General features: G+C 39.4%; 2 protein-coding genes across 2 annotated transcripts in view; one reads left to right on the top strand and one right to left on the bottom strand.

Annotated features, from left to right (window-relative positions):
- SGCD (sarcoglycan delta) overlaps window positions 1-21977 on the top strand; it is a 1106710-nt gene that overhangs the window by 219346 nt on the left and 865387 nt on the right. The window lies entirely within an intron of this gene.
- On the bottom strand, window positions 4828-7005 carry LOC113895114 (histone H4-like). The gene has a single exon (XM_027545856.1). It carries the CDS (start codon window positions 5566-5568, stop codon window positions 5302-5304), a length of 267 nt encoding a protein of 88 aa, XP_027401657.1. The 5' UTR covers window positions 5569-7005; the 3' UTR covers window positions 4828-5301.

Below are 21977 nucleotides of genomic sequence, written 5' to 3'. Positions count from 1 at the left end.
AACTCCATTTATTCCCAGCTTTGACAGCACTGATACCTCCCTTGGTAATACCTCCCTTGTGTAGAAATCACAAGAATTTTACCAACTTGTGATTTGATGACTCTTGCGCTCACCATATTCGGAGAAGGCGATAGCACCGCACTCCAGTACTCTTGCCTGGCAAATCCCATGGATGGAGGAACCTGGTAGGCTGCAGTCCATGGGGTCCTGAAGAGTCAGACACAACTGAGCGACTTCACTTTCACTTTCACTTTCATGCATTGGAGAAGGAAATGGCAACCCACTCCATGTTCTTGCCTGGAGAATCCCAGGGACGGGGATTCCGTCTCTGGGGTCACACAGAGTCGGACACGACTGAAGTGACTTAGCAGCAGCAGCAGCACTCACCATATTAGGGGCATGAAAAGACGCCATACTTGGGTGAAATCCCAGATGTGTCTAAGCACCATGTCATCTCTACAGATGGTGTTGTAGAGGAATAGGAATACACTATGGAAACTTCAGAGAGGGTAGGTGCATTAACACGTACCACTAGTGTTTTCTGCAGTGCTTCATATTAGCTTTTGTTCACCTTCAAAGCATTTCTCTGTGCTGGCGATAACACTGAGAAATTACACATCAGTGGGAAAACTGCTTTCCACATTTTTCTTTTAATGATTTGTGCTTCTCACTGGGGCATGAACACCTTGGGTTCTGTCCAAATGGTATTCAGGACGAGTTTCTTCAAACAGTGCCAAGATGAAGTGGTACAGCCTGCTCGGTGCATGGTAACCACAGAGTAAGTCATTTTGTTCCAACTCATATGGCTTTTGTATTTTAAGCGCAATTTGGAAGCCAGATTGTAGTGTTGAATGTATTTTCCCTCACTACATGGCTTTCATTTGTTCACACTAATTTCCTTTGGAAAGGAACACGATAACCAGTTTATCTTAGTCCTGACTGACCTGTTTTGAACAAGGATGAAGGTAGTGAGGAGAGATGGGAAGAGTCCAGACCAGGTTGGTTTATGTAAGAGAAATGATGGAAGGAACTGGGAATGATTACCCAGGTGAAGGGACAAGTTAGGGATGAGAAAGGACTGAAGAGATTTCATTGAATTTTTCAGAAATTCTGTAAACATTGACCTTTCCCAGTTTGACCACTCTTAGCACTAATTAGTACCTTATATTTTTGCTGTTGAGCTCATTCAATTAAGCATTTAAACAGATATCATGCCTTACTGTTATTTGATTGTTTTACATACCTAGTTTTTGTTTCTTCAATAATTATAAGCACCTTTAAATTCAGGAATTTGTCATTCCTTTCTTTAGGCAAAACTTATGATTATTACATTGAATTACATGTGAAGGTACCTTTTTTTTTTTAAATGATATAAGTCCATAACATTGTAAACATGTGGTGGAATTTAGTCTCTGCTTACTATGCAAAATTCAGAGGCAAAAATATTAGGACTTTTAAAACAGATTCTTCTTTATTGGGCTCAGGAATATAGGTTGGAAATTCAAATCCAGAACAGAACAGACCATAATAAATTGCTGATAAGCTTTTATTTAGCATAAAACTCATAAAATTTCAAACTCTCTTGGTCCTTTGGGGCCACTTATCCAATGCCCTCATTTTATTAATGGGCAAATCAAGGTGCAGAGACACAAGTGACTCACCTCAGGTCTCAGTGAGAGTGAATGGAAGGGAACCTGAACTTGGATCTTCCTTTCCCAGTATTGTGCCTTATATTGATAACACTGTTGTGGTTTTCACAGTGTACCAGGATCCTGTCAACAGGCTTGGCATCACATTTTGATGAAGTTATAAATGTCTTTCTGTAATAAATGGGGCTATATATTATCATTACAATAGGCATTTGGTTGCCTTTCAGCATCAAGTGTTACTGCAAGGCTGTGACCAAGATCTTACATCTGTTTAACAAGTAATTCATTTTCATTTATACTATGTGCCAAGCACTGGGCCAGGTGCAGAGAGCCCAGTGTTCTAGATGACATTAAGGTGTGCTTCTTGGCTCTTACTTCTGCTGATTGTCCCCAGTGGTATATGTAGCCTGAAGTCTAGTCAAATCAGTATCCCACATGGCAGATAGCCCTGCCACAGTGATAGCCAAATCCTTGGCCATAGGCAATAAAGAAAAGTGGACATGATAATTTAATGGCCAAAATAGACTCTGCTGTATAAGTTTATGTGTAATAGTTACACAGATTTTTTTCAGGCATATCCAAACTTACTTTTTGGTATATATAATTTTTTTATGGTTACATACTATATATAATTATAAAGAGAAATATAATCATAATAGTTATATATTGAGTCACTGCATGTATTCTTCAATAGATTCTGAAATGAAAACAATTATTTTGTTGGAGAGAAGTGTCCCTCTCCTACACATAATTTGTCCCCTACAAAAGATAGAAGGAATTTCTATGCTTAGAATGCTACCACCTGGCAGTAAACTTGATTATCAATTCACGTGGCTTTTACCAGCTTTGAAGCCAGGCAATTCTTGTCAAATTTTTAGTTTGAAGAAATGTGCATTATTTCACATTTTGAACCTTGGGTATTTATTATGACATTCTTTCAGATTTGCATAATTCAAAGTTGCATAAAATTAGACTGCAATGTTTTCTCAGGAGGGTGGAAAACAAAAAAAGTTGGGACCTTTGAGCAGGTGGTATAAACATTCAGGAAAAGTAGAAGATGTAATCCTTATTCTTAAATAGCATCAGCTGCATTAGGAAAATCAAACAGATGTATATAAAGCACATGAGTACATTCCAAAGCAGTATTTCTCAGCCTTTTTGCCATTATGCTCCCCAAGAACTTTTCTAGAATTTTTTTTTCTAATTGCCCCCTACTCCATGGAAATTTATATTACAGATCTACTGTTTATGTTCTATCTGTATATGTGTGCTTCATACACAATTTTAGTAAGATTTTTAATTCCCCAGTAACCAGTTTTCATCCTCTTAGGGGTATAATTTCCCTCATTTAGAATGCATGATTTAAATAATACATGCCTAAGTATATGATAATAAAATAAAACCCAGGTTAACTACATATAAGACCCTGACGATGACAGTAATAGACACAGGGCATGGACAAAAATGTATAAATCAGTGGCTACGGATGAAATATGAAAAATCAAAATTAACCAATATTTAATTAAATTTTGACATGTACACACTAACTTAAAATGGATAACCAATAAGGTCCTACTTTATAACACAAAGAACTGCTCAGTGTCATGTGGAAGCCTTGATGGGAGGGCGAGAATACATGTATATTTTAGACTGAGTCCCTTTGCTGTCCACCTGAAACTATCACCGCATTGTAAATCAGCTGTACTCCAACATAAAATGAAAAGTTGAAAAAGATGTTTGTGAAACATAATATGGTACCAGTTTCACGTTTTGTTCCATGCTGAGCTCTAAAAAATTATATTACATTTGAAAAGAGTTTGTAAGTTAGATTTTCTCACTTCTTAATAATCCCTGAAAAAATGAGTTACTTATAACCAAAGTTCAAAAACTGAATTATTGAAAACATTGCAAAATCTTTGTAGCAACACGCACACACACATACACACACACATATTTAAAGTGGGACATGAGTACATTTAATATATGTCACATAATGTTGGGTGGCAGTTCCAAAAATAGGCTTGGGAAGACTTCCTCGGGAGTGAAAGCTGAGTCCCACCTTGACTGCGCCGTGGGTACTGTGCCAGAATTGGTATATGGAAGACAGAGGGAAGCAGAAGGAGGTGGCAGCTCCCCTTGGACATAAGTGGTTGGTATCTTTATATATGTGTTAAAGAAAAATACTTAACAGAATTAATTATCTTTGGTTAAGGAGCCCTTTTAACAAGGCCCCGAAGGCCATATATTCATTGTACAAACTGAGTTCTTAGCAAGTGTGAAACATACAGAGATGTATACACAGACCCACCCTGAAGACAAAGAAGATATGTGCCATTTTTTTTTACTGTTTTCCAACAGAATCCTGTTACTTCCTGTGAGCCCCATTTAAGTTTGTTTTTAATTGGGGGGGGTGTTGGGAGGAAGTGATAACAAAAGACAAAACAGAAGTTGGATGTGATATAAATTGTTTCAGAAATAACTTGGGTTTATTCTGCTTATATTTTAGGTGATTAGTGTTTTAAAGTTTCTAAAAATCTTAAATTATGACTTTTAGTACAGTGTGACAAGAGGTCACTGATCTTGAGTTTTCACCACAGGTGGCCCTACTTTCCTGGTTATCATGGGTGGTGATAATCTTCTTTTTGACAGATAGGGTTTAGGAGTTGTCCCACGTTGAACTTGGATTTATTATGAACATCAGGTCTGTATTGATCTTCATTTTTCCAACCTCATTTCTTGTTTCTTTCAAGTTACCTCTGGGAGATCTGTAATATTAGGGCTACAGAGGATGCCTTGTTGTTGAGAAAAGTTTGAAAAGTTGGCTGTGGTTATGTTTCAAGTTTACATTTAGAATTTCAGGGAAAGGAAGTTGAACTGGATTGGAATGTTGGTAATAGTAACAGCTTGCAATTATGGGACGTTCAGACTTTTTCAGATTTCAGTGTTGTCACTTTACAAGCTTCTTACAGATGTCCACAGGAGGAATATGTGCATTCTAGAATCTTTGAAAGATAATCAGGGAAGTGAAATGACTTGTCTATAATTATCTAGCCAGCCTATTGCTTGGCTTCCTTCTATTTGCTGTTGTTTAAACTGTGACCCTCTTGCTCTTTTATAACTTTTATTTTTCCCTTTTTTTGGGGGTGGGTAATGTTTTGTTATTTTTTAAATTTATTTTTCACTTTTCTCCTTGTACTTTTTTTTTTAATTTTATTTAAAGTACATCTGTATTGAGCAGTTCCAAGTCTCATATAATGAAGGTAAAATCAGTCATTACATGTAAAACACTGCTTGCCTTTGAATTTGACATTTTGGCCATAACTTTATCTTCTCACCCCTGGAAATATGCCCCTCCTGTTTGCAGTGATCTTTGGTAAAACATCTCACCTCTGAACTCCGTTTGCTCACGGCCAAATGGAGAATTTGTTACCCATTACTACTTGAGAGGGATTACCTTGACTTCCTCTGGGTGAACAGTATCACTTGAGGAGGTTCCCTTGGTGTCAAATGAGATTGCTAGTGGTATAGACCCACCTTGCAGGACTGGTGAAGAGTGAATGCAAGTTGGGCACAAAAAAATCAAGCTCCTGAGGGCAAATCGGAAAGCTTAACCACCGAGACCGTAGAGGATACGGCCCTGGTGCTTGAGAGCCTAGACCACGTCTATGGCGGTGACAGTCTTCCGCTTGGCGTGCTTGGTGTAGGTGACCGCGTCCCGGATCACGTTCTCCAGAAATACTTTTAGGACCCTACGGGTCTCCTTGCAAATGAGCCCAGAGATGCGCTTCACACCACCACTACGAGCCAGGCAGCGGATAGCAGGCTTAGTGATGCCCTGGATGTTGTTGCACAGAACCTTGCGGTGGCGCTTAGCACCACCTTTCCCCCGGCCTTTGCCGCCTTTGCCGTGTCCGGACATGGCTTCCCGAGGAGAAAATCAACAGCAACTAACAAGCTGGTTGTATGGTGTTGTCCATAGAAAATAAATGATGTAAGGCTTGCTCTTCTCATTAGACGTTTTGCTACTTAGAATAAAGTTATTGATCAAAGTTGAGCTTTGAGAGTTAAGGGGTATGTTTTTAATGGAAACATCACTAGCATCCCAGCCAACTGGAAAGTAAACTTTTCTAAATAGCAAACAAAAGATCACTGGCAACTTTGCTCCTAGAAATACTGATATGCCAGGCTTAAAGATGGCTCCTCAGTAGAGAACTCACTCTTCTCTCATGTGGCGAATCTGTTTTGGTGGAAAGATGGCCAAGGGTGTGCACCTCTACAAAGGTTGGCAGTGAGATGCGTTTATTCCCAATGAAGGGCCTACTTTTTTGCAAAGGGCCAGAGCTCTTCTAATGTCACCACTAATAAGACTTTTTCAAAGAGCCCTTGGGCTTCTTTCAGTGTTTCTGGTTGCAGAGGAGAATTCTCTTAAAGTAGGAATTAATGGTTTTATTTACTTTGTTAGGAAGAGCATATGTTTGAATTATATTTTTTGGCTACATTTCTCTTGATCTCTAACTCATAACTGAATTCTAATGCCTCGAGGTATTTGCCAGATGGCCACATCTTAGGAATAGTCCAAATTTTTATTCAGGTGTTTCTCTTTCATATTTCACCCCCCTCAAAAGAATGAAAAATATATTTGCTCAGGATATAAACATTTTGATATGAATGTACCTTTCTTTTAAGCAAGAGAAAAAGGAAATAGTAACACGGGTCTCCTGGAATTTTACCAGTGAATATAGATAGCCAGAACAGAGCTTATAAATGGGTAAAGTGATATGATGTAGTTTATACAGTAAAGTGAGGCCATATACTTCTAGAACACCAAACTTGCCTTATCTACCTCATCTCTTCCTAATAGGAACAAGGTAGTGGAAGAAGAAGGATAATTAATCCTTGATTAGATCCCGTTATTACTTGCCAGTAGCCATTGGATTTCCATTTCCATTTCTAGTTTCTGAGACGTCTTTCTTTTGTGATCCTTTGAGTCAACAGTTGTCTAAATTTCCATGTTTTATTTTCTCCTTTTCTTCCATAGATCAGCTTGGTAAATAAGTATGTCTGGTCTCTCATTATCTTTCCTGTTTGAAACACATACTTTAAGAGATGAAGAAGAAGGCTGAAATTGGTGCTTGTAAAAAGCTTCTAGCTTGTTGATATGCATTGCTTCCATGGAGTAGTTTCCTGATCCCTATTTTGAAGTTTATTTTTAGATAACACTAACAAAACACTAGCCAGTTTGAATTCATTTTCCTGTTTTCAGAAAACAGTGAATTGGCAGATATTCAGAGAACTGGCAGATGTTCTGAGAACCAGGGCTTCCCTGGTAGCTCAGCTGGTAAAGAATCTGCCTGCAATTCAGGAGACCCTGCCTCGATTCCTGGGTCAGGTAGTTCCCCTGGAGAGGGGAATGGCTACCCATCTCTGTATTCTTGCCTGGTAAATCCCATGCATAGAGGAACCTGGCAGGCTACAGTCCATGGGGTCCCCAAAGAGTCAGACATGATCAGTGACTAACACTTTCAGAGAACTAAAAAGAACATAAGACATATCAGAATAGAATTTTGGAGCTGGAAGTGGAACTAAACAGCATCCAATCTAATCCTTTCTTACTGCAGGCAAAGACATGTGAGTTCAAAGAAGTTAAGTTCCTTCCTCGTACATAGTTGAGCCGGGACATGAGCACTTACTTTTCCACTTTTTGCCCAGTGCTTTTCCACTATCAAAAAGAATTATAATACAACAAGCAGGACCAAAGTTATAAAACTTCCATTCCAGACAGGGATTTGCCTCAAATGAAGTTTACTTAGCAATTCTAGTTCTGTCTCCTGCCTACTTTTTCCTCCTTAATTATTGTTGTTAATTTGCATTTATTGATTCATCTGCCAGGTGAACTATTTCATTGCACAAGCCAGTATTATAAACCCTCTTAGAGATTACACACTAAAAAGGACAAAATGTGGCTGTAATTTAAAACCTTGTTTTCCAGGACTTTACCAACATTTCTCTTATCTTCTAAAATAGATTTTTCTTTGTAGCAGTCTGTTCAGCACCAATCACAAGATTCTTGGAAGGATGAGAAACTGATTTCTTTTCCTTTCCTGTTCTTATTTCATTATTACCCCTTTACCTTTTCAAACTCTGCTTCATTACTTCTTTTGGAGGATGGATTGACTAGTTTATTGATTTATTCAATAAATATTATATTTGGTGACTACTATATACCAGTCTTAGGCTGAACTCTGGGAAACAGAAAGACAAAAAAAGTACTGAGTTCCTGAGTTCCTGTGGACTTATCATTTAGCATAGGGAGGAGGAAACCTGTGGCAGAGGGACCAACTGGGATGAAGTGGCAAGAGCAGTTTCTTGTCTTTTTTGCAGCATGACATAGACAGAAAATGATAATATTGTATGACAAATGGCAGGACCCTGGTGGTAGTTTGGAAGCCTGAGAGGTTATTCTTGGATAGATGCAAATGAGTGGTATTATAATAGAGCTTGGCTGTGCACAGCCCTTAGCACGCAGCTGTTAGTATGTGCCATTACCCCACACCCTGTTACCAGGCAGCAGTTACCCCGGGACTGTTAGTGGTCCTGCTTAGCCATTGGTTGGTAATGCAGTGGGCCCCTCCCCCAAGCGACCAACTGTCAATAAATGACCGTTAGTGGTCCTGTTCAGCCATTGATTGGCACAACAGTGGGCCCCTGTATCAAGTGACCAATTGTCAATAAGTGACCCTTAGTGGGCCCATGGGGTTTCCCTGGTGGCTCAGACAATAAAGAATCCACCTGCAATGCAGAAGATGTCAATTCGATTCCTGCATTGGGAAGATCCTCTGGAAAGGGAATGGCTACCCACTCCAGTATTCTTGCCTGGAGAATCCCATGGACAGAGGAGCCTGGCAGACTATAGTCCATGAGGTCACAAAAAGTTGCACATGTCTGAGTGACTAAGCACAAGTGGGCTAATTTCAGCCAACAGTCAGAGGAGAGGTGGTCTTCAAGCTGAGAGTGAGGTAAGAGGCGGATCCTGACCTTCTCTCCTCAGGATCATCAGGTGAGCTGGGGCCAAAGGAACAGGTTGGTGGCTGTGTCCTGCAGGGCTCTGGAGCCACCCATGCCAAGTCCACACACTGTCTCGGCCCAGACCTTGAGGTGGCAGTGAACCTCTCCCTTATCCCTGTCTCTGCAACCTAATGACAGCAGCTGTCTACTTGGGTCATAGTCTGAGAGACCTGTCCCCATGGTGCCAGTGGTTTGAGGAGCTTGAGGGCCAGTTGGGTCCTAGGCACCTGGCTCCCTCAGTGATGACAGGTGAGCAGGGTTTGGGGACCTGGCACTGAGGGCACTGCTAGCTGGGCTTTGCCTCCTCTGAGCCAAGACCAGGACCTCAGAGGGTGAAAGTTGTGTCTTGTGACATTGCCCTTTCTTGTCAAATCAGAGAATAACATTTGTTTGGTGAAGATTTATGGGAACATGATTAGCTGACTGTGACCTGACCTCAAGAACAAAGGATCTGACACCAAGACGTTCACAACAATTAACCACGCATCTCTCTCACCTTTCCTAGAAAAGGGCTTTGCTGCAAGCTTTTGGGGGAATTTGGGGTTTTTAAGGCACAAGCCACCTGTCTCCTTGCACGGCCTTCAATAAACCTGTCTCTGCTCCAAATTCCGACGTTTTGGTATTGTTTGGCCTCACTGTGTGATGGGCATATGGACACGAGTTTCTGTAACGGTATGTCCTGCAAACCTCAGCCTCCATATAGCCAGCCCAAGGGTGAGATGATCAACTTCTAGCCCTGGCTAGCTGGTTGGGATGCCCTACAGTAGTCTTGGAAAGGAAATGTTTTCCTTAAATAAGGAAGTTACAGTAAAAATGGAGGGAAAAAAAAAAAGATTAACCTGAAAGATATTGGGGAAATGGGATTGATATGACTTGGTGAGTAGTTGAGATAAGGGGAAGAAGTTAAGGATTGTTCTTGAGTATGTGACCTGATCACCTGAGTGCATGATGGTGCCATATACTGAGGTGGTAAATCTTAAAGTAGATGGAAAAAGAGGAGGTAGAAGCTGTGATTATGCTTGAATTAGGTCCTTGAATGAAGTGCAGACAATTTCCAACAGAATTGACTGGGGCCTGGAAAGGGCCGGGCTAGTTTAAACTCTGCTCAAGCCTGACAAGTTAAGGAAAATATAGCTGTTTGGAGATTTCTGCCTTTGCCCCTGAGTCCTGATATGACTTTTGAAGATATGGTTTCTATTAAATGCTGCTGCTGCTAAGTCGCTTCAGTCATGTCTGACTCTGTGCGACCCCATAGACGGCAGCCTACCAGGCTCCCCCGTCCCTGGGATTCTCCAGGCAAGAACACTGGAGTGGGTTGCCATTTCCTTCTCCAATGCATGAAAGTGAAAAGTGAAAGGGAAGTCGCTCAGTCATGTCCGACTCGTAGCGACCCCATGGACTGCAGCCTACCAGGCCCCTCCATCCATGGGATTTTCCATGCAAGAGTACTGGAGTGGGTTGCCATTGCCTTCTCCTTCTATTAAATAGTAAAGTTTTAAATAAGGAACAATAGTTTGTATAAATTTGTAGTGGGGTGTTGTGAGTTTTCAATTGATGGTTCTGTGCAATGGAGACTCTGAAATGCAGAGTTTGAACACAGAAGATTTATTGGGGGTTCTCATTAGAGATAATCCTATAGAGAAGTGATGAGAGGAAGAATGGACAGAGGGAAAAGCAGATTTGGAATGAGAAGTCAGCCAGTTCAACCTGGAGCTCTGGATGCCACTTCATGGTACTGAACATGGAGGCAAAAGGGCCTGGTCTTTCTATCCCCACATGAACCATTTTTCTGTGCCTGCCTTCCAGAAGAGGGCATAACTTTAATGCACAAGAGAACTTGAATGGCACAGTTCTCAGAACAGGCCAGTGTCCAGCCAGTGAGGGACATAGCTGTGAGCCGTTAGCAGCCGATATTGCAAGTAGATGGAGGAGAGTAGGATAGCTATGCCAGATCTGAAGAAGGGATCTGGGGTGGAACCCTGGAGTATCCACCACTCTGATAAGTGAAGGTTTCTGGTAGGCAGTCTCCATAAGCCTGGCTTAGAGAGGCGAACTTGGCATTCACTACTGTGCAGAAGATCACTGAGGTCATGGGTATGATCACTGTGTACAAAGAAGAATTAGAACAGAACCTTGGGCAATATCAAAACTTAAGGAGTAAGGTAAATAAGGGAGCCCGAAACATAAAGAGTGTCTCAGGAGGCTGGAAACTCAAGGAATACTGGTCATTGGATCCAGGTAAAAAAGGCACATCAGCAGTGTGCAGTGTTGCAAATCAACCTGTCTGTGGAACAGAAACAGAATCACCGGCACAGAGAGCAGGCTGATGGTTGCCTAAAGGGAGGGGCTTGGGGGAGGAATGGACTAGGAGGTTGCGTTTAGCAGATGATAAGTTTTTATATACAGAATGGATAAACAACAAAGTCCTACTGTATAGCACAGGGAACTATATTCAATATCCTATGGCAAACCAAAATGGAAAAGAATCTATGTATAACCGAGTCGTTTTTTAACAGCAGAAATTAACACAATATTGTAAATCAACTATACTTCAATAAAAGATGATGGAAAAAAACCCGAAAAATTGCAGTGTGTCAGGAAGGCCTTGAAAATGCCAAGTGGATTTAACAACCAAGGACTGGTTGTGATTTGAGGGAAAGCAGTTTTGTTGGAGTTCTGGAGGCAGAAGCCAGATTGTAGTAGGTGAAGGTAAGAGCAGAAACCGAGAATAAGTGACACAGTGTGCAGACAACTTTATTAAGAGGTTTGTGCCTTAAGGAAGGAGGGTGAGGTACAGCAGAAGGAATGCACAGAATGGAAACTGTTTCACCTTGTTTTACTTGATTTTAGTAAGGGAAAGATTTGAGCATGTGTGAGTGATGATTGGGTAATAGTGAGCTAAGAATCTGAAAAGAGATAGAGGTGAGATGAGGAGGCTGAAGAGGCAGGAGGGGGTCAGATGCAAACTACAAATGGGGTTGGAAGCCTCAGAGTATTTTAGCTATTTAAACTGGAAAGAAAACAGCTCACGTAGAGAGCAGCCGTTTTAAGAACTGCACAATAAATGTTGGTTATAGCAACAGATGGAGTTTGATTCAAACTCCCTATTATCAGAGGCAATGCTGAAAAATACCCACATGCATATAAACCTTCTCTAAAGTCACTGGAAAATACTTAGAAAATGGACTAGGCTTGAAGAGGCAGGGATGAGAGTGCAATCTATAACAGCTTCAAAGTAGCCCTTCAGCTAGAACACTTCAGCCTATTTTAACAAGAATGCTTTAAGCACCTAGTATGTGTAAGGACTAGTGACAAAGATGTATACTGTGCAAAGAGCTGTGAACTTGTACTTGGGACACAGGTTTAATTCTTGACTTATTGAGGACTTTCAGGGAGAATTCATTTATTTGTTAGACAATTTTTTTCCTTAAATCAAAACCGTCATTTATGGTGTTTGAAAATACTAGCTTTATGAGTTTGGCACGTAGTCAAACTTTGTGGTCCTCTGTTTCCTCATTTTTAATATGTTGTTTGATGATTGCTAGGCCTCCTTTGAGATCTGTTGCTCTGGATTCACAAGATGAGGGCTTTGAGGTGTAACTTAGAAAGAAGACTGTTGGTAGCCATGAATTGTCCCCAGTCCTCAGTACTTGAATTGATAGTATTCAGTGAGATTCATAGAAGTAAAGTGACTTGCCAAAGTCCCACAGTTGGCCCTTGAGGGTCTTGGTAGGAACTTGGCTGAATCCCCATCTCCCATTTGAGTCCTCATTCTTTATTCTCAAGTTCCTACACCTAGGTGATCAATATCCTGTGTGTAATGAGAATACCCACAGAAATAGAGTAAGCATGGATTATCTCCTGAATGGCATTCATTTATGTGGTGCTCATCATTTAAAACATTACTTTTGTGTTAAAATTTAAAATGGCTTAGTAAAGAACAGAATATAAAATTAAAGGAAAAAGGAAGTTGCCAAGAAATTTAATAGTTTATAAAATTATATTTGGTAAGTACTTTCTAAAGTTAATATGTATTTGGGTATTTATTAGCACTACCTTTTGGGTTACAGTCCCAGATGCTGGGTTTGCTTCTTTTCTCTTTGCTAGTAAAAATATTTTGCTGCAAAGGCATGCAAGTACTTTCAACCAAATGGCAGTATTTTCAGCCCCCAAAGAAAAGTAAATTGTAGAGAAGGAAGGCATGTGAGGTTGACTATTTCATCTGGAAAGACTGATAAATCACCAGAGGCTCCAGCTCAATCAATGCCCACTGAGAAATGTGGACATCAGACAATGCCCCAGTGATCCAGAGGGTAATGAACAAATGTGTACAGTGGAGAAGAGGTCTGTCTCTTATGAGTGCTATTATCATAAGCATACAGGATGAAACATAGTTATTATTTGGGACAGACAGCACAAGCAGGTGATACCCACCACTGTTAGTAGTATATAGCTCCTTGATGTGATAGAAGATAAATCTCTTATGTGGGTTCACATATTGCATGGAGGTCAGTAAGACTATTCAGGTGCTCTTAAATAAGAGCTTTGTATTTATATACTTTTATTTCACCCTTTTAACATTTTGTATGTTTTCTAAAGTGCATAATATACAAATATAATAGTATATGTGTAATTTACCATGAAGTGCATATATTAAGGAGTATATACTCAAATTTATTATATTAATGGGGTGCATTATCAAGGTTTGGAGGTTTAAAGACAAATCTCTGAAATACCTCTCTGGGCTTTGGCAGTAAATCAGTGGAGCCTTAATCTTTTGTCTGGTACTAATGGTTAAGATCAGAAGTTGTTAGACCTTTAACCACAAAAACTGATTCCTTACTTCAGTGAAGACAGCTGGAAAATGACAAAGATGGCCATTCTTATTTATTTATTTCATGCTCTTTATATAATAGGCTCCTTGTGAATGGATATTTCCACATAAGGCCCTTGGAAAAGCCATCACTGATCGATATGTTAATGTGACAGGCTCTCCAAACTGAGGAATGTCATTGCTTTTTCGATTAGAGTTCTAGAGAAGCAAGAAAAAGCATCACAGAAATTGGACAAACAGATTTGGCTAATGCAAGCAATATTTCTTTACCAGGAGTACTTAGTATTTGTTTAGTGCCTTTTATTTTGGCAATTTACTATTTTTTCCCCCAGCAGAGAGTTATTTACCTGTTTTAACTAGTAAGCTGATCATTATTTTCTTTATGTAACATCTTACAGGTTTTATGATATTTGGTAACTCACAGACACTCTTTAGGTAAATATGATAAATTCAGAATTCTCACACTATGGGTTTGGAAACTGAGTCTTAGAGAAATTAAGGGCCTCATTTAAATTTAATTAATTGAGTCTCTTGGCTAAAGTGTTTTACAGTGTATCACACGACAGGGAAAAAGCAGTATAGGTTAGATGATTAAGAAAATATTTGCCAGTTAGACAAAGAGTAAATACCTCAACTTTTATCCCATAGTCCATAGCATCGTTTTCCCTTGCTCTTCTTGTAAATTGTCTTCCTTTAGATATAGACAAAAAACATTATAATTTTGACTGACACAGAACAACTTCACCAATTTTATCCAACCCCATCATGTCTTGCCATGGCATATGATTCAATGAGGTATGCTGCTAAGTTGCTTCAGTCGTGTCCAACTCTGTGTGACCCCATAGACGGCAGCCCACCAGGCTCCCCGGTCCCTGGGATTCTCCAGGCAAGAACGCTGGAGTGGGTTGCCATTTCCTTCTCCGATGCATGAAAGTGAAAAGTGAAAGTGAAGGCGCTCAGTTGTGTCCGACTCTTAGTGACCCCATGGACAGGAGCCTACCAGGCTCCTCCACCCATGGGATTCTCCAGGCAAGAGTACTGGAGTGGGGTGCCATTGCCTTCTCCGTCAATGAGTTATAAAGAAAGATAAAACATGCGCAAGGCTGTTGACAGAGCAGAAGCGCCTTGGATGAAAGGAAGGGACCTGATTTAGCTAAAGTTTTGGAAAGATGAAGGAAAGGACTAATACTTGGAGCAGCAGGATCACATCTGATCAGCCTTTTTATATGTTTCTTCTTTTCCAGCTACTGACTGCTTAGCCAGAAAAAGGCCTATAGAGGGATACCCAAGAAGTGGTATTAGACTTTCAAGAGAAGGACGCTGAGTTGGGGAGATAAAACATGAAAAATGTGAAGCAGGCAGAAAACCAACAAAGGCAAAGTAGAGTAGTGGAGGAAAGAACCATAAGTTTGGAGTTAAAATATATGGTTTTAAACAGTACTAGCCATGCTCTGCACTAGTTGAATTGTTCATTTTTGTTGTTGAGTTGCTAGCTTGTGTCCAACTCTTTGAAACCCGTTGGGCTGCAGCATGACAGGCTCCTCTGTCCTCCACTGTCTCGTGGAGTTTGTTCAAATTCATGGCCATTGAGTCATTAGATGCTATCTAACCATCTCATCCTCTCCTGCTCCCTTCCCCTTTGACCTTCGACATTTCCCAGCATCAGGATCTTTTTCAATGAATTGACTCTTTGCATCAGGTGGCCAAAGTATTGCAGCTTCAGCTTTAGCAACAGTCCTTCCAATAATTTTTAGGGTTGATTTCCTTTAGGATTGACTGGTTTGATCTCCTTGCAGTCCAAGGGACTCTCAAGAGTCTTCTCCAGCACCACAATTCAAAAGCATCAGTTCTTTGGTGCTCTCTCTTTATGGTCCAACTCTCATGACTACTGGAAAAACCATAGCTAGTTGAGTAGCTGGACCTAATCCTTCTGAGTATCTGAGCATTTCTTTAGGTTAAATGATCAAATTGAATTGGGGTCTCCAGAATTTGTTTTGGGGCTTCCCTAATAGCTCAGTTGGCAAAGAATCCGCCTGCAATGCAGGAGACCCCGGTTCAATTCCTGGGTTCCCATTGTTCATGATTTATTCTATAATAAACTAAAATAAGTTGAACATGTGAAAATACCAAGAGGGTACAAGACAGTGCATTTGATTTCCAGAAGGTTTGTATAATGGTGGTGTATTTTGTGGGAACTTTCCTATGTATGGGGGAATAATTCTCTGTAAGGAAGACTTTGAGGATGGTTAAACTTGTGAATAGTCTAGAATTAGCCAGGATTTAATGAACCATGGGTAGAATTGTGCTGATTCATGACTGATTTTTTTTTTCTTTTTATACTTCTTTCTTTCTCTCTAGCTGCATTGGGTCTTAGTTGTGGCACATGGGATCTTTCCTTGCAGCACGATGGTTTCTCGCTAGTTGTGACAAATGAGCTCCAGAGGGACTCTGTTGTTGTGGCTCAAGGGCTTAGTTACACTGTGGTGTGCGGGATCTTAGTTCCCTAATCAGAGATCGAATTCATGTCCCCTGCAGTGCAAGGATTCTTAACCACTGACCCACCAAGGAAGTCCCCCTGACTAAATTTTATTAGTACTTAGCAAAGTGAAGAAGTGAAGAAATTATAGAATTATATTTAAATTTAAATCATAGTCTAAGTTTATTTGTTTCCAGTCTTATGCTGGTGCTAAAATATTCCTTTTTTTTTTTTTGTAAAATTATGGTGAGAGTAATAAACACACACAGACACACATACATATGTAATTATTCTTTTCTAGAAAATAAAATTAACATTTGTTCCCCCTCCCCCGCCTGCAGATTACTGACCTCCCTTAGGCTACTAACAATTTACTACTGAACTTGCTCCAGTGGTTTTTCACTGACAAAGTGAAGGCCAAACCTCATGCTGTATGTATAAGTGTCATCAAGCTGCTGTAACAAAGTACCACAAACTGAAGTGGCTTAAAATAAATTTATTCCCTCACAGTTCTGGTGGCCACAAGTCTGAAATCAAGGTGTCAACAGAGCCATGCTCTCTCTGAAGGCTCTGGAGGAGGAGCCAGGAGCCTTCCTTCCTTCCTTCCTAACCTCTGGTGGTTGCTGACAATCCTTAGCAAGCTTCAGCTTCTGGAAGCATCACTCCAGTCTCTGCTTCTGTTTTCATGTAACCTTCTCTGTGTATGTGTCTGTGTCTTCATTGTCATTTTCATTTTGTGTGCAAATTTCTGTTTTCTTATAAGGATACCAGTCATTGGATTATGCCCACCCCTCATCCAATATGACCTTATCTGAGCTAGTTATATCTACAGGGATCCTATTTCCAAATAAGTGTACGTTCCAAAGTTCTGGATAGACATGAATTGTAAGGGTCCCCATTCAACCCATTGCATCTGGCATGAAAGATTGTTCATAAGCTTGGTCACAGTCTCTTAGGCCTCATCTTCCATCCACTTAATCCCATTCACTCTGTATTTTGCTACCTGTGATTACTTAAGTCTGGATGCTGGATTTCTGGTTCCAATTAGGCACTCTCTGAATATAGCAAATATTGAGATAACACATATTTCAGCAAGAAGAGTAGTAATGTAGCTTACTCAGATTGTTCAGGGAAGAGAGGTATATATCTTGTTTATTTTAGTGGAATAAATTGGTGCATAAAATCAAAGTAAAGGGTATACCTTTTTTTCTGAAGAAAATAAAAAAGAAAATAAAAATACCTTGAGGCCTCATAATTCCTTTTCCTAATAAATGAGTCTAAGGAGAAAAGTCAGAGAAATAGAAAATAGTTTGTGTGCAAAGGTATTACATAGGGAATTATTTTCAATAACAAAAAATGGAAAACAAAGGAAATAGTCCATGGTAGGGAATGTTTAAATAAATGAAAGTGTACACATTTCTATACCCTTTAAAATTTATGGTTTTAAAGTTTTGTTTTTAAAAATCAAGTTGATATTTGGAAATATTTACAATAAATTTTTAAATAAAAAAACCTAGAAATTAAATTATATACAGTATGATCCCCATCACTTAAAGCAGGGGTTCACAACCAGGGGTGATTTTGTCTCCAGGACACATGTATGATGTCTGGAGACACTTTGTTAGTAGAGCTAGGGAAGAGAAGGACCTGCTTCTGGCATCTAGTAGACAGAGGTCAAGTGCGTTGCAAATGTTCTGTAATGCACATGACAACTCTGCTCAAAAACAAAAAATTGCAGCCTAAAATGTTAATATTGTGATGGTTGAGAATCCTTGATTTAAACATATAACTGATTTATTTTTGCTTTTCTGTCTCTCTTCTTTAAAACAAATAATATCTATTTCATAGGGTTGTGGTGAGAATTAAGTTAGGTAATGTAAGTAAAGTATTTAGAACAATGGCTGGAATTCCCAAGTGGTGCTAATGGCAAAGAAAATGCTCACTAATCCAAGAGACTTAAGAGATGTGGGTTCGATCCCTGGGTTGGGGAGATCCCCTGGAGGAGGGCATGGCAACCCACTCCAGTATTCTTGCCTGGAGAATCCCATGGACAGAGGAGCCTGGCAGGCTACAGTCTATGGGGTTGCAAAGAGTCAGACACGACTGAAGAGACTTAGCACACACACAAGCACAGGGTTGTGGTGAGAATTAAGTTAGGTGATATGAGTAAAGCACTTAGAACAGAGACTGGAGCACGGTAAAGTATGCAGTAAGTGTTAGTTACTCTTAGCTATTATCTGTCACAGTGCAAAGAAAGAAGAAATACTCTAGAATATTGCAGTGATAGCATTACAAGTGTTGCCAATAAAAGACCTTTGGGACTGTACCTGTAGCTGAACAAGTCATAGCCAAGGAGGACAAACACCATGGAGAATCATGGGGTGTCTTAGCAAGACAGTGTTAGGATTATTACAGAGTTTGGGCTTTGGTTGGCTGACTTGTGGGAGATTCTAAGGAAACAAAAGTGCTGTCAGGAAGTGGGGGCAGTTCTGTGACTGAGCATCTTATAAGTCTCATCTGTAGGGAGGGCAGATGGGTAAGGATAGAGATGTAATTGGTAAAGAAGTAGCAGGCATACATTTTGAATGAAAGAGGGAGTGCTCGATATTTTGTGGGAGGCACAGTGACTTTGTACTCATCTGTGCTGAGACAAAGTTGTGAAGTAGCCTTGATTAACCTCATTTTATCACGGTCTTAGACTGATCTTGTCTAGGGTTGGTATTTTGTATGATAGTTTATATTCAACAGGAAAATAACATGGCCAGCAGTGAGTGGTAGGTCAGCCTCTGAGTCAGAGGCTGCTTTTTTTCTTTCTCCCTTCCTCCTTTCCTCCTTCCCTTCATCTATCCCTCCCTCCCCCCTTTCCATCTTTCCTTCCTTTCTCAGTACTTTAAATTTTCTTCACACTGTAAAAATATTTTCTAAACTTTCTACTTTGAACTTATATTATTACTTTTGTTATCAGAACAAATACGTGTGAATTAAAAAGTAAAAAATGGCATGCTCATGGAAAAAGAAGTCAGGTCTTCAGTATTCTAGAATAAAATCTTATGTCCATAAAATAGGCATAAGGAAACAATTATGAATAATATGTACTCTCACCAATAATACTTCATGACCGTTGCTACTGAGGAGCTTGGGGGAAAAAAACGGAACGTAGCTATTTTTTTGTGGAGCATTCCCTAGGTGGCTTTCTTTAATATAGAAGTTACAGGGAAGGGTTCTTTGTGGTAGTGGCTTTTTAAATGAATTACACATACAGAAATTGAGTTGCTTCTTCACAGGAGGATGTCAAGTTTGGATGACATTATGTATCAATCAATTGGATCTTGATTTGTAGAAAACAAAATGTGGTTTGTCTGTATTCTTTTAAAGAAAAGAAAAAAAAAACATACAGTCCATATGAAAGAAAGTATGAATGTCGTCAGGGTCCCACATTCAATAATAAGCAAAGAAAATAACGAAAAATTGGATTTTCTCTCTGAAATTTTCTACCAAGTGTCAGGACCAATATATTAAATGTATTTTATATAACAACAGGAAGCAAATATCCTCTACAACATCCTTACAATGTACATGAATTCTCTTTATATTCTGAATCCTTTTGAGATTGGGTTTTTGGGTCTATTGAACTTTGAATGGATTTTTAGTTATTATTTAATCTTTATTTTTAAAGTTAATTTCAATTCATTATAACAATTTCAAACAGTACAGAAGGGTATAAAATGAACAGAAAAATCATTTTTCTTTTCCCAATTCTGATCCCCTAGTGACTTTCCAGTTTTTATCTAATTCCACGTTTGTGACAGATATTACTGATTTTTTTTTCTCTTTTTAATTGGTATGAATGTATTTATTTTCAGAATTGAAATCTTGATGTAAGTTTGGGTGATAAGACAGTATGTGCCATGAGGCCAGGCCTGATTTCTCCCCATGGGATCACCTCAAGTACCTATGCATTTATTTGCTTTTCAGTTTGAATGAGAGAATGACTCCTATAGAACAGCAGGCATGCCTCATCTCAGCGAATGCTTTTGTACGAGCCCAATGATTCAGAAAAGAGAACATTTTTATTCTCCCTGTCTGCATCTCCCATTATCCTTTCACAGAGAATTTGTAATTAACCTTATAATTCCCTATCAAATACCGCTCCCTCTTGTTTGCTTCTGTTTCATTTACTCATCACATTTAGTCTTAATAGTAGCTGAGCTCTTGAAATCATCTCCCTTACTAATCGCTTCTGCCCTACCCATTCCCACATTTCCCCCCCTAAAACATAGATCTGGATCCTTCCACTCTGAAAAACTTCTCATGACTCTTACTGCTTCCAAGATGGAATCTTCTCTTTTTAGCAGAGACTTCAAAGCTTTTCTCCATATATTCAACTTCTTTCCAGGTGTTATTTACCCTCACTCACTGCTCCATAGCCTTTACCTAATAATCATTCATGCAACCAGTAGTGCTTACATGTCTGCTATGCTACCTGATTATGTACCATTTCCATTCTACCTATTCACTGGAAACATGTTGTCACTTATTTTAGTCCCGTTCAGAATATGCTACTCTTCCTTTTCCATCAAGAAAAATCTATGTCCTTTAATACTCAAGATCCTCTCTATGCAGAACTTCTATAGAGTCCTCTATATTGCCCATCCTGTTCTTTTCTTTATGTGCTGATAGTACTTTGCTTATACCCAGCAGTGTACACTCTCCCTTTGACAGTAGATGGTTACATGTGTCTTCCCTATGCCCTGTAATTGTAAGAGATTCTTTCAACCCTCCATTTGTCTTTGTTTTTCTCATGGTTTGGAGCAAGTGCCTGATCCCTACAAAAACTGTTGTACAACTTGAAGAGTCTTTTGCACAAGACAGTGATGACAGGTGGCTTATTAACTAAGAACTCTCTTAAGAACTTAGAGAATGTGCAGGAGACATGAAGATCTGAGATGAATGAGCTGAACAACTTCCACAACTGAGGTGGGAGGAGTTTGCCTAACCTCTTAGGCATATTGCTAAGGCAAAGTGTAATTTCTGTGGCTGGAGGACAGAGAGGGAGGAGGAGAGGATATTAGTTATCAAAGGATACAATAGGTCCTGTGATATGGTTGGAGTGTGATGGTCAATAAAAAGTTTTCAATTTTTAAAAATTGAACTATAGTTGATTTGCAAAAAGACACATGCACCCCTGTTGTCAAAGCAATACTATTCACAATAGCTAAAATATGGAGTCAACCATCAACAGATGAATGGATAAGGAAGATATGGTACGTATATACAATGGAATACTACTCAGCCATATAAAAGGAATGAAATTGGGTCATTTGTAGTGGTGTGGATGAACCTAGAGCCTGTTATACAGAGTGAAGGAAGTCAGAGAAATACAAATATCATATATTAACACACACACACATATATGGAATCTAGAAAAATGGTACCAATTTTTAAAAATTGAAATATTATTGATTTACAAAAAGATACATGCACCCCTGTCTTCATAGAAATATGATTCACAGTAGCCAAAACATGGAAATAAACTAATATCTATCAACAGATGAATGGATAAAGAAGATAAAGAATATATGTGTGTATATATATATATATATATATACACATACACACACATATATATATAATGGAATACTACTCAGCCATGAAAATAGAATGAATGTTTTTTTTGAATGCTCCTTTCCACAGGTCAATGAGCGTCATCCTCAAGAATGGGGTAGACTAGGTGCTTAGGCATCTATAGAGGTCTAGTAAGTGTGGTCTCACTTTAGCTCACAGAGTCTTAATAATGTTTTGTTCTACACTTATAATGGCTAAAATGAACATTCTTTCTAAATATCATGATTTAGGAAGCTAAGAGAGATGATCTGAAGAGTGAGTCCATTCCCATTCACACATTTTTTAGTTTCAGGGACAACTCTCATGCCTGACTGTTGGGAGTCACTGA

This window comes from Bos indicus x Bos taurus, chromosome 7, assembly GCF_003369695.1.
Source record: "Bos indicus x Bos taurus breed Angus x Brahman F1 hybrid chromosome 7, Bos_hybrid_MaternalHap_v2.0, whole genome shotgun sequence".
Taxonomy (NCBI): domain Eukaryota; kingdom Metazoa; phylum Chordata; class Mammalia; order Artiodactyla; family Bovidae; genus Bos; species Bos indicus x Bos taurus.
This window is presented reverse-complemented; position numbering and strand designations above follow the sequence as displayed.

Coding starts and splice junctions, on each gene's coding strand:
- LOC113895114 (XM_027545856.1), bottom strand. CDS start 5,568: ATGTCCGGACACGGCAAAGGCGGCAAAGGCCGGGGGAAAGGTGGTGCT.